The sequence below is a fragment of the Nannospalax galili genome, unplaced genomic scaffold (assembly GCF_000622305.1).
Source record: "Nannospalax galili isolate Female #2095 unplaced genomic scaffold, S.galili_v1.0 scaffold948, whole genome shotgun sequence".
Classification (NCBI taxonomy): domain Eukaryota; kingdom Metazoa; phylum Chordata; class Mammalia; order Rodentia; family Spalacidae; genus Nannospalax; species Nannospalax galili.
Genome location: NW_008358192.1, coordinates 311,689 through 324,548, shown reverse-complemented (window position 1 = coordinate 324,548; position 12,860 = coordinate 311,689). Strand labels below are relative to the sequence as shown.

The 12,860-nt window shown below is 59.2% G+C and overlaps 2 protein-coding genes across 4 annotated transcripts in view; one reads left to right on the top strand and one right to left on the bottom strand.

The window, feature by feature from the left end:
* Positions 1 to 366: 366 nt before the first annotated feature.
* On the top strand, positions 367 to 3,162 carry LOC103724459 (steroid 21-hydroxylase). The gene is made up of 10 exons (XM_008821555.3): positions 367 to 917; positions 997 to 1,086; positions 1,202 to 1,356; positions 1,458 to 1,559; positions 1,643 to 1,744; positions 1,831 to 1,917; positions 2,042 to 2,242; positions 2,450 to 2,628; positions 2,706 to 2,809; positions 2,894 to 3,162. The coding sequence occupies exons 1-10, from the start codon at positions 725 to 727 to the stop codon at positions 3,160 to 3,162; spliced, it is 1,482 nt and encodes a 493-aa protein (XP_008819777.1). The 5' UTR covers positions 367 to 724.
* Positions 3,163 to 3,186: 24 nt separating this feature from the next.
* The window catches only part of Tnxb (tenascin XB), a 71,233-nt gene continuing 61,559 nt past the window's right edge, over positions 3,187 to 12,860 (bottom strand). For 2 of the 3 annotated variants that reach the window (XM_029557871.1, XM_029557872.1), the window contains 17 exons: positions 11,186 to 11,509; positions 10,112 to 10,399; positions 9,498 to 9,776; positions 8,124 to 8,390; positions 6,999 to 7,307; positions 6,377 to 6,712; positions 6,014 to 6,136; positions 5,734 to 5,877; positions 5,426 to 5,545; positions 5,178 to 5,321; positions 4,958 to 5,088; positions 4,726 to 4,858; positions 4,483 to 4,634; positions 4,296 to 4,392; positions 4,048 to 4,209; positions 3,809 to 3,972; positions 3,187 to 3,475 (listed from right to left, as the gene is read on the bottom strand). In XM_029557871.1, the coding sequence (XP_029413731.1) occupies positions 3,374 to 3,475; positions 3,809 to 3,972; positions 4,048 to 4,209; positions 4,296 to 4,392; positions 4,483 to 4,634; positions 4,726 to 4,858; positions 4,958 to 5,088; positions 5,178 to 5,321; positions 5,426 to 5,545; positions 5,734 to 5,877; positions 6,014 to 6,136; positions 6,377 to 6,712; positions 6,999 to 7,307; positions 8,124 to 8,390; positions 9,498 to 9,776; positions 10,112 to 10,399; positions 11,186 to 11,509 (3,275 nt within the window). In that variant the 3' untranslated portion in view covers positions 3,187 to 3,373. Of the gene's footprint in view, positions 3,476 to 3,808; positions 3,973 to 4,047; positions 4,210 to 4,295; positions 4,393 to 4,482; positions 4,635 to 4,725; positions 4,859 to 4,957; positions 5,089 to 5,177; positions 5,322 to 5,425; positions 5,546 to 5,733; positions 5,878 to 6,013; positions 6,137 to 6,376; positions 6,713 to 6,998; positions 7,308 to 8,123; positions 8,391 to 9,497; positions 9,777 to 10,111; positions 10,400 to 11,185; positions 11,510 to 11,922; positions 12,241 to 12,860 lie in introns of all 3 variants that reach the window. The other variant, XM_017795184.2, reaches the window with a different exon arrangement.

Genomic DNA, 12,860 nt, shown 5'->3' with positions numbered 1-12,860 from the left:
ACAGAGAACCAGGCACGGTGACTTGTGCCTATAATCCCAGCCACCTCGGGGGGAGGCCTGTCTGGTAAGTTTGAAGCAACCTGGGCAACTTAGTGAGTCTCAAAATTAACTGAAAACGGAAGTAGAGTTAGAATGCAGCTCTATGGTTGAGTGTTTTCCTAGAGCATGGAAAGCCTGGGTTCAATCCCTGTACCACCAAAATGAAATAATAATTGTACAGGGACTGTGATGCCCCTGGCAAAGCAGGCCATGTGGGTCACCTATTTGTACGTTCAAACAAAGAAAAATGCACACAAATTGTCAACGACAATTTTCTGTTCTTCAGGCAATCCTGAAAGGTATATTAAATTAGGCAGAGACTGTGGTGTTTTTGCTCTGAAACACATTCATACCACTAAGCTGGTCCAAGATGGGGTATGGTGGGAGAAGGCCAGGCTGAGGGTAAATGCCTCGGCCCACATGGCAGCGCATATGGGCCTAGAAAGCTGATTCTGATGTAGAAGGAAGGTCAGGGCTTTGTTTTTTTCCTTTCTTCTTGATGGATGGCATGATCTTTGATGCTTGAACTCTCCAAGGCCAGTGTGACTGGTGCCAAGATGGAAACGTACCACTCGGTGGGAACGGACCCGAGGGTGGGGATTAGCAGTCCCAACGGCAGACTGGAAGGCTGGGGCTCAGGAGCTATAAGTGGCAGGGCCAGTGCCCGCACACAGGTTGTCTCACCATGATGCTCCTTGGACTGTTGCTGCTGCTCGTTGGTACCAGCTGGCTGTGGGGCTGGAGGAAGCTCTGGAACCAGCGCCTCCCGCCTCTCGCCCCAGGCTTCCTTCACTTTCTCCAGCCTCACCTCCCCATCTACCTGCTAGGACTCACTCGGAAACTTGGACCTATCTACAGGATCCGCTTGGGGCTGCAGGGTGAGCGAGCCTTCTCCCTCTGTGGTCCCGCACAGGAGGTGGTCGTCTTTCCTTGCTGACACCCACTCTCCTCCCCCAGATGTGGTGGTGCTGAACTCTAACGAGGTCATTGAGGAGGCCATGATCCAAAAGTGGGCAGATTTTGCTGGTCGACCCACAATAGTAACCCGTAAGGGCTCGGGGCATTTCTTGAGGGTGGAGGGGGCAGGGTGGGGGAAGCAGAAGGTAAGACCTTTGGCTTCTATGGTTAGTTTTCATCCACCATATCCCCCCCACGCCGGTAGAAAAGCTGGACCCTCAGCACCACCTGGACCTGTCACTAGGGGACTACTCCCTGACCTGGAAGGCCCAAAAGAAACTCTCCCGTTCAGCCTTGACGCTGGGCATGCGAGACTCCATGGAACCTCTGGTGGAACGGCTGACCCAGGAGTTCTGTGAGGTGAGGCTGGGTTCTTGAGGCCTGGCCCTCCTAGGGGATCAGCCTCCCTCTCCCACAGCGTCCTTCTGTCCCCAGTCTGTGTAGCGTGTTTCTCTCCACAGCGCATGAGAGCCCAGGCCGGGACCCCAGTGACCATTTATAAGGAATTCTCTTTCCTCACATGCAGCATCATCTGCTGCCTCACCTTTGGAGACAAGGTCAAGGCCATGTCACCTCTCAGCCTCATCCCTCAGCCCCTCCCTGGCTCCCTGTCTTGAACTGAAAGCAGACCCCCCTTTTCTGGCAGGATGAAGCCTTGGCAGGAACCATTCACAGCTGTGTGGATGATTTGCTGAGAGCCTGGAACCACTGGTCCATCCAAATTTTGGACCTAGTCCCCTTTCTCAGGGTGAGGCAGTGGAGCCCAGGTTCCCCTGGGTCCTGGGGTAGAGGACCAGGTCTCCACCCCACAGCTAACTCTGCTTGCTGCCCCAGTTCTTCCCCAACCCAGGCCTGCGGAAGCTGAGGCGCCTCCAGGAGAAGAGGGACCATGTGGTAAAGCAACAGCTGAGGCAGCACAAGGTGGGAGCTGCTCCTGAACCGCAGGCCGGTGATGCTCCTGCCCCTGAATGTCCGCCAGGCTGGCTTTCCAGAAGCTTCCCTAGCCCCCGCCAGACACTCAGCACCTGCCCCTTGCCCTCTGCAGGACAGCCAGGTGGCAGGCCAGTGGAGGGACATGATAGACTACATGCTCCAAGGAGTAGAACATCAGAGAGGGGACAAAAACCCCGGACAGCTCCACGAGGGGCACGTGCACATGGCTGTGGTGGACCTTTTCATCGGCGGCACCGAGACCACGGCGATCACCCTCTCCTGGGCTGTGGCTTTCTTGCTTCACTACCCTGAGGTGTGTGCTCTGGGGAGAGCGAGAGGCTCCTTCCGGCAGCTTGACCCAGCTTGCTCTCTCTGACTGCCTGGCCGGGGCTGTGCTGCCAAAGGGGCTCATAGGCGGTGCGGGGAGGCTGGGGGGAGGGGCTGCAGGCTGGGCTGAGCCACCCCCAGGCACCAGGGGCAAAGCTGGGTTCCTGGACTCGGTGCTTGCCCCTGCCTCCAGATCCAGAAGCGACTGCAGGAAGAGCTTGACCTCAGGTTGGGCCCTGATGCCCCCAGCTCCCAGGTCCTGTACAAGAACCGCATGCGGTTGCCTCTGCTCATGGCCACCATCGCTGAGGTTCTGCGCCTCCGGCCAGTGGTGCCGCTGGCCTTGCCCCATCGCACCACGAGGGCCAGCAGGTGATCCCCTGGGGTCAGGGTGGAGTCAGGAAGGTCAGATCGGGTCCTGGCCGGCATCTGACTCTACCTTCTCTCAGCATCTTTGGCTATGACATCCCCAAGGACACGATCATCATCCCTAACCTGCAAGGTGCCAACCTGGACGAGTCGGTCTGGGAGCTGCCCCACGAGTTCTGGCCGGGTATGAGGGGGCCAGGTGCGGAGGCGGAGGAGGCCCGCCCGTGGCTGAGACAGATTTCCCTACCTATCTGCCCACTACCCACAGACCGCTTCCTGGAGCCCGGCAAGAATCCCAGGACACCGACGTTTGGCTGCGGGGCGCGAGTGTGCCTGGGAGAGTCGCTGGCGCGCCTGGAGCTGTTTGTGGTGCTGGGGCGCCTGCTCCAGGCCTTCACGCTGCTGCCGCCAGCTGACGGCACCCTGCCGTCCCTGCAGCCGCAGAGCTATGGCGGTGTCAACCTCCTGATGCAGCCCTTCCAGGTGCGGCTGCAGCCCCGGAACCCGGGGGCCCCAGACCTGGGCCAGTGTCCTTGATGGGGTAGGAGCGGTACCAGCCTTGTGCCTCAGTTTCTCCTTTATTGCTCCCACACCAAGCCCTCCCCTCCCCCCTGTAAACATGGTGCTGTGAGACCGTGGCAGAGAAGGCTTCCTCAGCTGTCTAGGTGGTGGAGGAGTGCTGGCTCTTCCCTGGCACGACCCCTCAGTGCTCGGCAGTCATACTGGGGTGAGAGAGGCGGGCAGCAGCTTAGCCGCCCCCGGTGGGGGCCCGGAAGTTTCTGGGTCTCAGCTTCATTTCCGTGAAGGGCACGGAGAACTCGAAGCCCTTCCAGTGATACCAGCTCACTCCCTGAGGAGAGGGTTGCCAAGGGGAACAGCGTCAAAGCTGGTGCCTCATGACCGGCACCTCTTGGTTCCCACCCTGCACCTAAAGGTCACTCCCAGGCATCCACCTGTCTCCCCACTGCTCCTTCCCTAACCGTCAGCTGAGGGAGCTTAATCCTGAGCTGCTGTTTCCTACCCAGTAATAAACCGTCGTCTCAAGGTTACTCGGTGAGATTGGCATTATTGTCCCATTTCACAGATGAGCCTCTGAGGCACTTACAGACTCGATCATGCATGTGGACAGAGTTCTAACCCAGGCGGCCCAACCCCATAGCCCCGCTGCCTCCACAGCCCCTACCTGGTGGTCCACTGTACTCCCGTAGAGCCCGTTGAGGTTGGCATAGTGGCAGTTCCTGTACCACCAGGCCCCACGGTAGGAGACAGCACAGGAGATGAGCAAGTTGTTGGGGTCTCGATCACGGGCGGAAAAGACGCTGCCGCTGTGGTAGCTCATGGAGTCCCCTGGTACGGCGTGGGAAGGAGCAGTGAAGACCGGCCTCATGCCCCCCCCACCAACCCCAGCCTGCCCGCCCTTACCTGCGGTGCCATGGTAACCCTCCAGGTGGAGGCGGTAGTTTTCAGCCGCAGAGTCTACCCGGAAGGAGTCATACTGAGCGAACACAGCCTCATTTCCAGCCCGCAGGTCCACACGCATGGAGTAGTCTTCAGCCTGTGTCAGGCTGTGCAGGGCCTCGTTGCCTGGGGTGGAGCATGGTTCATCAGGGTCCTGAGGTCCACGTGACCACCATCCCTTCCCTGGCTCCCCAGCCCTCTGGGGCACGGACCCAGCCAAAACTCCCTGGAGATGTTCCCAAAGCCGTGGGCATAATCCTCCCAGTCCCTCCAGAAGTCCGTCTGTCCATCCATGCGGCGCTGGAACACCTGGAAAACAGGCAGGGGCAGCATGAGCCTCTGGCTCCTGGGCATCGGCCCCTCCCCTACACAGGTACCCAGGTTCCACCTGCCACTCACCAGCCAGCCGCCCCCATCGGTCTCCATGTCACAAAACACATCCAAGGGCCGCTCTCGGTTGCCGTTGAGGAAGATGGTGGTGGTCTTTGAGGCGCTGGCCCCGTTCTGCATCTCTTCTCCACAGTCCCGGGGGAAGGGGACCCTCAGCTCACCTGAGAAGGATAGGACGAGGGGCTGTCTATCCTTTATTCCAAATCTCAGACCCCTGCTGCCCACCTGAGCTCACGCCCAGCGGGTCAGTACCAGTAGTGAAGGAGGTGGACACTGGTGGCGTGAGGCTCTCTCCCCACACTGCCTGGAGCCGGGCGCTGTAGGGGGTGGAGGGGAAGAGGCGGAGAAGCCGGTGCGAGGTGGACCCTGCCGGGAGCAGGATCTCCTGGGGACAGACAAGGGGAAGGTCAGCAAAGGGTGAGCTGGACACTCACTGGAAGAGCCTGGGAGAGCAGGGAGTCAATGAGGCTGGGGTGGGGGGCACCTGGCTCTGTCCTCCAGGCATGTTGAAACTCAGCAGGTAGCCTGTGGGTGGGACTTGGGGCTCAGTCCAAGTAAGCAGGGCCGTTCGAGGAGTGACTTCTTTGGCCTCCAAGTCCTGGGGGGCCTTCAGTCCTGGGAAGGGAAGGTGGGAAGACAGACATGTGGTCCATCCTGGCTGCCTGGAACCTCCCGTAACCCACCCCACACGCCTCCAGCTGTACCCGTGGTGAAGGTGATGCTGGCTGGGGAGGTGTAGTTGGGACCTCGTTGGCCACGCACAGTGGCTGTGTAGTTGGTGTGGAGCACCAGGTCCCGCAGGGGATAGTCCACGGCGCTGCCTGGTGCGGAGGCCTGTAGAGGTGGGGCTGGAGAGTGGAGGTGCACATCAGGCCCTGCCCGATCCATGCCTGTCCCCTGCTTTCTGTACCCCGAGTCAGTCTCCTTCAGAGGGAGGCTTAGCCCTGCTCACCCCCGGGGGCTGCGACCCTGACGCTGTATTGGTCCACAGGTTTGTGGGGGGGCGTCCAGTGCAGCAGGGTGGATCCCTCCGTCAAGTTGAGCGCTCGCAGCTGGGTGGGACCATCGGGAACTAGGAAAAAGGAGGTGGCTCGGAGGGGTCCCTCCCCCCAACTCTCCCAAACTCCACCAGCCCCTCGCTGGTTGGAGGGCGGAGCACCAGGCCCTCCTTCACCCCCCGCCCCGTTTCATTCTCAGCTCCCACCCATACCGTGCTTTTTCCTCCCCCACCTCTTGTGAGGTGGGAACAGGCCTTCTCACCTGTGGTGAGGAAGCCTGTGAGGGGCTCACTCTCCTCAAAGGCACGGACAGAGACCACAGTCACCTCATACCGAGTGTCTGGGCTCAGCCCCTGGAGGAGCTGGGTCTGCGTCCGGCCGTCCACCAGCACACTCTGGGGTTCTCCTGAAAATAGGGAGGGGCCTGGGAGGTTACCCAGGAGGCCTGGGAGCAGTTAGCGCGTGGGAAGTGTGCGGGGACGCGGGGGGGGGCTGGTGGCAGGAGAAATGAGAGCTAATGTGGACACGGTGGAAGGCGTCACCTCCGTCTGCCAGCTGGTAGGAAACTTTGAAGCTGTCCACTCTGGATGCCGGTGGTATCCAGTTGACTCTGGCCGACGTCTCCCCAATTTCGCTGAATTGGAGGTCACGGGGGCTCTCCAGAACTGGAGACAGTGAGGGCAATACAGTAGTGAGGGCGGGGCAGGTGGGCTCCTTCCTTTCTCCCTGGCTGCTCTGGCTGCAGAAGGGGCACCTCACAGCATCCACCTCCGACAGGCCCTCAGGACAAAAGGCACTCTGGCTTCCTTCAAGTCCTCTACCAACTCACCAAACCCCCGTTACGTGCTGGGTCCCACCCTGCAAGGTATAAAGTCCTTACTTTGGTGCCCAGGGTGGGGCCTCACCTGGGCTGAGGGTACGGGCCGTGCCCTGAATGCTGTCAGCCTTGTGCGGCCCCCGCAGCCCGTACAGTGTAAGGCTGTACAGGGTCCCAGGACGCAGGTCCCGAAGCACAGCTGAGCGCCTGGTCCCTGGCACCATCAACTCCCGCTGGAGCAGAGGACGAGGATATGGCTCCAGGGTACTTGGTGAGGGGACCCCAAAGCGGAGCAGGAAGGAGTCGAAGGCCCCAAGTGGAGCCTCCCAGTTGAGCCACAGAGAAGTGGTAGTCACATTAGTCACGGACAGCTGGGACAGGCGGGGCCCTGGGTCCCCTGGGGTCTGACCCGCAGGAGCTGGACCTGTGCGAAGTGGGTAGAAGAGAAGGGTTTGGAGACAGAGACACGAGCCTGGAGGCTTGGGACATGTCCCTTCTATCACCCCATCCTGGTCCTTTTTCCATCAGTAAGGTGGGGCTGGAGAGGGACCACAGGTGGGACAAGTGCACTGACAGAGGAGCAGAGCCGGGGACAGCGCAGAGGCAGATGACCCTTCTTCCTCTTTGGTACCTCCTGGGTCATCCTCTTCTGGACACTGCCTTCCACCCTTCCCAGCCCAGACTAAGGTGGTTGCCAAGCCTGGCACTACCTGTGGTGCCCTCAGCAGAGACAGGTCCATGGCGCGTCCCTTCATGCAGGCCATAGAGGAAGAACTTGTAGGAGGTACTGGGCTCCAGGCCCGAGATGAGGACTTTGTCCTGGTCACCATCCACAAGCAAAGCCTGGGGTTGCCCCTCTGTGTCCTGATACTGGATCACAAATGAGTCAAAGGGGCCACGGGCCACACCCCAGGAGAGGCGCAGGGAGTCTGGCGTTGCCTCTGTCACTGTCAACGTCCCCAGGTGGGGTGGCTCAGTGGGCTCAGGGGTCTCTGGGGCTGGTGTGTCCTCTTCTGGGGCTGCATGGGAGAAGCCAGGGTAAAACCTGAGGAGGGGTGTCGTGGGCCATGCCCTTTCTATCCTGCCTTCAAAAGAAGAGTTGCCAGGCTGGCCCAGGTCTAGTGATATTTCAGAAATCCTGGCATGGCAGCCCAGTAGAGGGAAGGGAGGGACTGGGGTATTTCTGGTACTTTTCAGCTCCTGAATTGGCTCCATCTGGGCCCTGGCAGTGTGTCCTGCCACCCCAGGGCCTCTCTGAGCCCAACTTGCCTCCTGCCCAGAAAGCTGCTTTGCCTGGTGCCTTTCCTGGGCCTGCCGAGCCTGGGTCAGGTGCCCCATCCCCCTCCCATTTGAAGATGGCACTAGCTGGTGGTTGGTGTACATGCCTGGCAAGTCGCACCAGCCATGTACCCTGGGCCTGGCTGATCTGAAGTGGGCAGCAGTGACCTTTGGAAAAGAAGCCCATTTCTTTTCCCCTGGCTCCTGTGGCCTCTGACCATTGAGCATCCCAGCGATTTTCCATTTGAGAAAAAAACAAATCCCTGACTCCCCCACAGCAGGAGGTTTTCCCTCTCTTAAGAGAGATCAAAGCTGCCCCAAGATGGGTAGTGGGAGTTGAGTGGGGTCAGGGAGCAGGGAACTCTGTCCAGCTTTCCTTCCTGCCTGGCCTGGCTCCTGTCCTGGGCCCATGTCCTCCCGCTTCTCTGGTCCTGGACAGGCTTCTGCCCTTCCCCTCTCCAACTGTGTACTCCGGCCAGTCCTTTCCTCTTTACTCTGAAGTTACAAAGATGACCCCTCAGACCACTTAGCCCTTGCATCAGGCAGGGCGGCCTTACCTGTGACCCCCACGGCAGAGACCGGCCCCAGGCGCTTTCCTCCAAAGAGTCCATAGAGCAGAAACTTGTATTTCCTGCTTGGCTCTAGACTCTCTATAGTGACCTCAAGCTGGTCTGCGGGCACAGGCACTGTCTGGGGCTGCCCATCCCTGTCTCTGTACTGGACCAGGAAGGAATCAAAGGGGCCCTGGACCATGGTCCAGGAGAGGTGTAGAGTGTTGGAGGTCTCTTCTGTCACCGCCAGTTCCCCTAGGCGGGGCTGGGGAGCTGTGGAGAGAATGAGAAAGACTCAGTCAAGAGTCTCCAGCCCTGGAGACCCCCGAGAAATGTGAGGGTCTAGGAAAAGGTGGCTTCAGGGACAGATGCCCGAGGACACCATGGGGCCTACTACAGCCCTGCCTTGCAAGGATGAGGATAGCTACCCTGCCTGTCCTCTGAAGGCACTGCCTAGACCCTTCCTCCCCCTGTGCCCTTCCAGCAAAGTCAAGAGTACAAGAAAGACACAGAAGGTCATCCCACGGGAGGGTTAGCTGTGGGCACAGAGGGGACCTTAATTTCCTTTGGGAAGGGCTGTGGCCAGAACGAAGAGGCTGCTAGAGGCATCCGGAGTGTCAGAGAGATACCCAGCTGTACTGCGTGGCTGGCTGTGGGCTCCCATCACCACCTGGAAGGACCTCCCCACCTGTCATTAGCCTGGCATGCCCCCATCTCCTTCCTCAGTCCAGAATTAACAGCCCTGGAGCAGCAGCCACGGTGGGGCAGAAGAAGCCAGGGGGACACATGAGGGTGGTGACTGACAGATGAGGGTCAGATAAACCCAGATGACGTCCCCAATGAGGAAGGAGGAATTATGGAGTCTGATGTCTAGCTAGGTGACTCATGGACCCGGGAGTGGGGTAAGGGTCAGTGACCCACTCCACCCTTCCTTGGGGGGCTGAGTCATGGGTACAAGAACACCAGATTTTTCCATAATCTTCCTGCAGCCAAGTCTTCCCTGACTTTCCTCCTCCTGGCTCCAGGTTGGGAGGACAGGCATAGGAGTGCCAGGGGGAATAGCTTGTTGCTGCCACATAGGCGAGGAGGACATGGTGCAGGGACAGGGTGGCTTATCTACACCACGTAGCTAGGGAGGCCTGGGCGCAGGTTTTGAAGCCAGGTCAGTTCAGCCCAAAGCCCAGCTCTTTCTCCTTTGGCAGTGGCCAGTGAAGGAAGGAGACTGCGTATAAAACGCTTAGCGTTTTGCGTGGCCCAGAGCAGGACCTGCTTTTGCTGTTATGACCCTTATGTCCAGGCTGAAGACAGGGTATGTACCCCTGGAAGCCCTGGGGACAACTCTCAGAGCTCAGGTAAGGTGGTAGGCAGGGCCACACTCACCTGTGGTGCCCTCAGCAGAGACAGGTCCCAGCCGCTTTCTGCCTGCCAGGCCATAGAGCAGGAACTTGTATTTCCTATTGGCCTCCAGGCCTGGGATGGTCACCTCACGCTGGTCTGCTGCCACTGGCACCACCTGGGGCTGCCCATCCCTGTCCTTGTACTGGACCACAAAGGAGTCGAATTCACCCTCAGGGACAGTCCACGAGAGCCCCACAGAGTTCTGGGTCACGTCTGTCACTGCCAGCTCCCCAAGATGGGGAGGGGGCTTAGTGTCTGAGACTGGAAAAGAGAGGAGCCACTTGGAGAGCCACCACAAAGGGTGTGGTGCAGGGACAGCTTAGGGGGTGCTGGGGCTCTGGGGGCTAGAAGGGAGTGCCTGGGCTAGGAGGAGAGAGGAGAGATGCTCCAGCTAGGAAAGTGTGCCCTGAGCTAAGCCAGGTAGGGAGAAGGACAGGGTGAAGGTCTGAATTTGGGCGAACCTAATAAACCAATGGGTTGCCAAGCCCCAAGGTCTGGAATGTGGGGTACAGAAACATGAACTTCCATCAGTGGCCACAAGGGGGCAAAGGCTGGCTGGGAGCTGCGGGGCCAAGGGTGGCTCAGGCCTCACTCACTAGTCTTTACATCCAGGGAGACAGGGCCATGGCGCTTCCCATCCAGGAGTCCAAAGAGTAGAAACTTGTATTTTCGGGCCGGGTCCAAACCCGAGATGGTGACTTCGCTCAGGTCTCGGCTCACTGGCACGGCCTGGGGCCGCCCCTGTGCATCCTTGTACTGAACCAGGAAGGAGTCAAAGGAGCCCTGGGCCACCGTCCAGGACAGGTGTGCAGTGTGGGAAGTCACCTCTGCCACCGCCAGCTCCCCGAGGCGGGGCTCCACAGGGGGCTGTGTGGGCAGGGAGGCTGCAACAGAGCAGATAAGACTCAAGAGGTCAGGTGGGACTTGCTGAGGGGGCTGGGTCTGCAAAACAGCTTCTCAGACACTAAAGCTTCCCCCACACGGGCAATGGCTGAAGGCATGCACACCCACGAGCCCCTGGGCCTCCATGTTTAGCCGGTGCCATCACGATTGTCCCCTGCTGCAGGTGTTAAGAAATGCTCGAAAAGTCACACAGTCCTCCTGCTGGAGGCAGATTTAGACCCAGGTCTGGAGCATGTTCTCAGTCACTAACTACCCAGGGAGGAGGCTAGGGGAGGGACAAATGAGGGACTGAGAGGTTCTGGAGTAGAGGAAGGAGTGTGTGGACAGAGCATAGACCATGAGCCGGGCTATGAGGACAGCTAGCAACCTTCCTCCCTCCATTCGGGGATGAAGGAATCCTCAGCAGTGTTGGGAAACAGGAGCCTGGGGTGTGAAGGTAGAGGTGCTGATGGGAGGAGAGGGAAAAGGAGAGGACTTGGAGGAGAAGACAGGGGCTGGAGAGATGGCTCAGCAGGAGCTCTGGGTGCTTTTGCAGAGGACCTGGTTCAGTTCCCAGCACCCATGTCAGGAGTAACTCTCTAGCTCCAGGGGATCTGATGCCCTCTGCTGGCTTCCATGGGCACAGGCACACTCATAGTGCACATACAGATAAGTGGGTGCACACACATTACACATTAAAAAAATCATTTTAAAAGAGGGGGAGAGGAGAAGAATGGAGGGGAGTGAACAGGCCAGAGGGAGAGAAACAGAGGCCAGTTCTCACTCACCGGTCACACCCACAGTGGACACAGGGCCCACACGCTGCCCCTCGTGGAGCCCATACAGGTTCATCTTGTACTTCCTTCCAGGCTCCAGGTCCCTCACCGTGGCCTCCCTCTCCTGGCCCCCGACACGCACCACCTGGGGCCGCCCATCCCTGTCCTTGTACTGGACAGTGAAGGAGTCAAACTCGCCCTGGGGGACGGTCCAGGAGAGGCTCAGGGAGTCTGGGGAGGATCCTGTCACTGTCAGCTCTCCCAGGAGCGGTTCCTCAGGGGGCTCCGGGGCCTCCGTGCTGGGCTCTGTGGGGCTGGGGGTCTCTTCCTCTGTAGCTGAGAAGGGGACACAGAAGGTAAGGCAGGGTCCCAGCAGATGTGCTTGCGGGTTGGGGAGGAGCCGTGGCTACCAAGGGATCCTGAGGTCAGTTCACAGAAGCTCCCCAGGGACCTAGTAAGCCCTGCTCAGCTGACAGCTGACCAACATCCCCAAGCTCCTGGATTTAACAGATGCAAAGTGGGCAGTCATGAGCATAGCAAAGGTCTCTGTAGAACCTCCTTATCAGGGAGAGGCCAGCTCCAGGGCAAGGCTCACAGAGGCAGGCTATAGCTTCAGCCAAAGCAGGCTTATGGTCCTGACCAGACCTGGGATACTAATCAGTACCTGGTCAATCCCCACCCAAAGTCACCCAAAAGTTAGAGGGTCCACCTTCTGATGAGCCTGCCCTGGGCTCCCATGGTTCACTTACCTGTCACCCCGACAGCAGACACGGGACCCACACGCTGACCACTGTGGATGCCATACAGGTTCATCTTGTACTTGTGGTCTGGCTCCAGGCCAGAGATGGTGACCTGGTCCTCGTGCCCTGGTACCTGCAATGCCCTGGGTTGTCCATCCCCGTTCTTGTACTGGACCAGAAAGTGGTCAAACTGTCCTTCGGGGACTGTCCAGGACAGGCTCAGGGAGTCAGGGGTGGAATCTGTCACAGTCAGCTCTCCCAGGCGGGGTTTGGGGGGAGGCTCAGGGGTCGTGGTGGGCACCACCTGTGTGGTTACAGCTTCATCCTCTGGAGGTGGACAGACAGACAGACACACACACAGACGTCAACAGGTTAGGTTTTCTCTGTCCTCAGTTCCACATATAATGAAGCATTTACAAAACCACTGGCCACAGCAGCTCCACCACATCTTTCTGCTCCCTCCACGTTGACATTTCCAGCTCCTCACCCAGACTCTGCCCCCTCCCTCCATCTGCCAACACCCTTGTGACATCTCCCCTCGGTCCAGCACCTGCCCCTTCTGAGCAGGCTCCACAGAGCTACTGCCCTGGGCTTCCCCACACAAGTGCCCCTTGTGTCCTTTCCTACTGGGTTCAGGTCTTTTGCCCCAAACAGACTCGGAACCAGCCCCCCCAAGGCAGAAACTGGACTCACGGAGTCCCAGCTGCCATCAGACTGGGCGCATACCACTCTTGTTACGTTCCTCCTGGGTGCCTCACTCCCATCCCTGACATCCCAGAACTTTGAGGAGTGGGCCCCCATCTCCTCTCACCCAGGTTCTGACCCCCCACTCTGACCTCCCTGCTTCCAGGCTCACTCCACCTCTCCCCCACCCAGCATGTTCCACTAGGCAGCCCAAGCAGGAGTACACACTCCCATACCGGACGCCAGTGTACAGTACAGAATGG

Bases quoted from the DNA above. Each gene is read 5' to 3' on its own strand.
- LOC103724459 (XM_008821555.3), top strand. From the start codon at position 725: ATGATGCTCCTTGGACTGTTGCTGCTGCTCGTTGGTACCAGCTGGCTG. The intron at 918-996 runs GTGAGCGAGCCT...CTCCTCCCCCAG, and splicing joins GATCCGCTTGGGGCTGCAGG to ATGTGGTGGTGCTGAACTCT. The intron at 1,745-1,830 runs GTGAGGCAGTGG...TTGCTGCCCCAG, and splicing joins ACCTAGTCCCCTTTCTCAGG to TTCTTCCCCAACCCAGGCCT.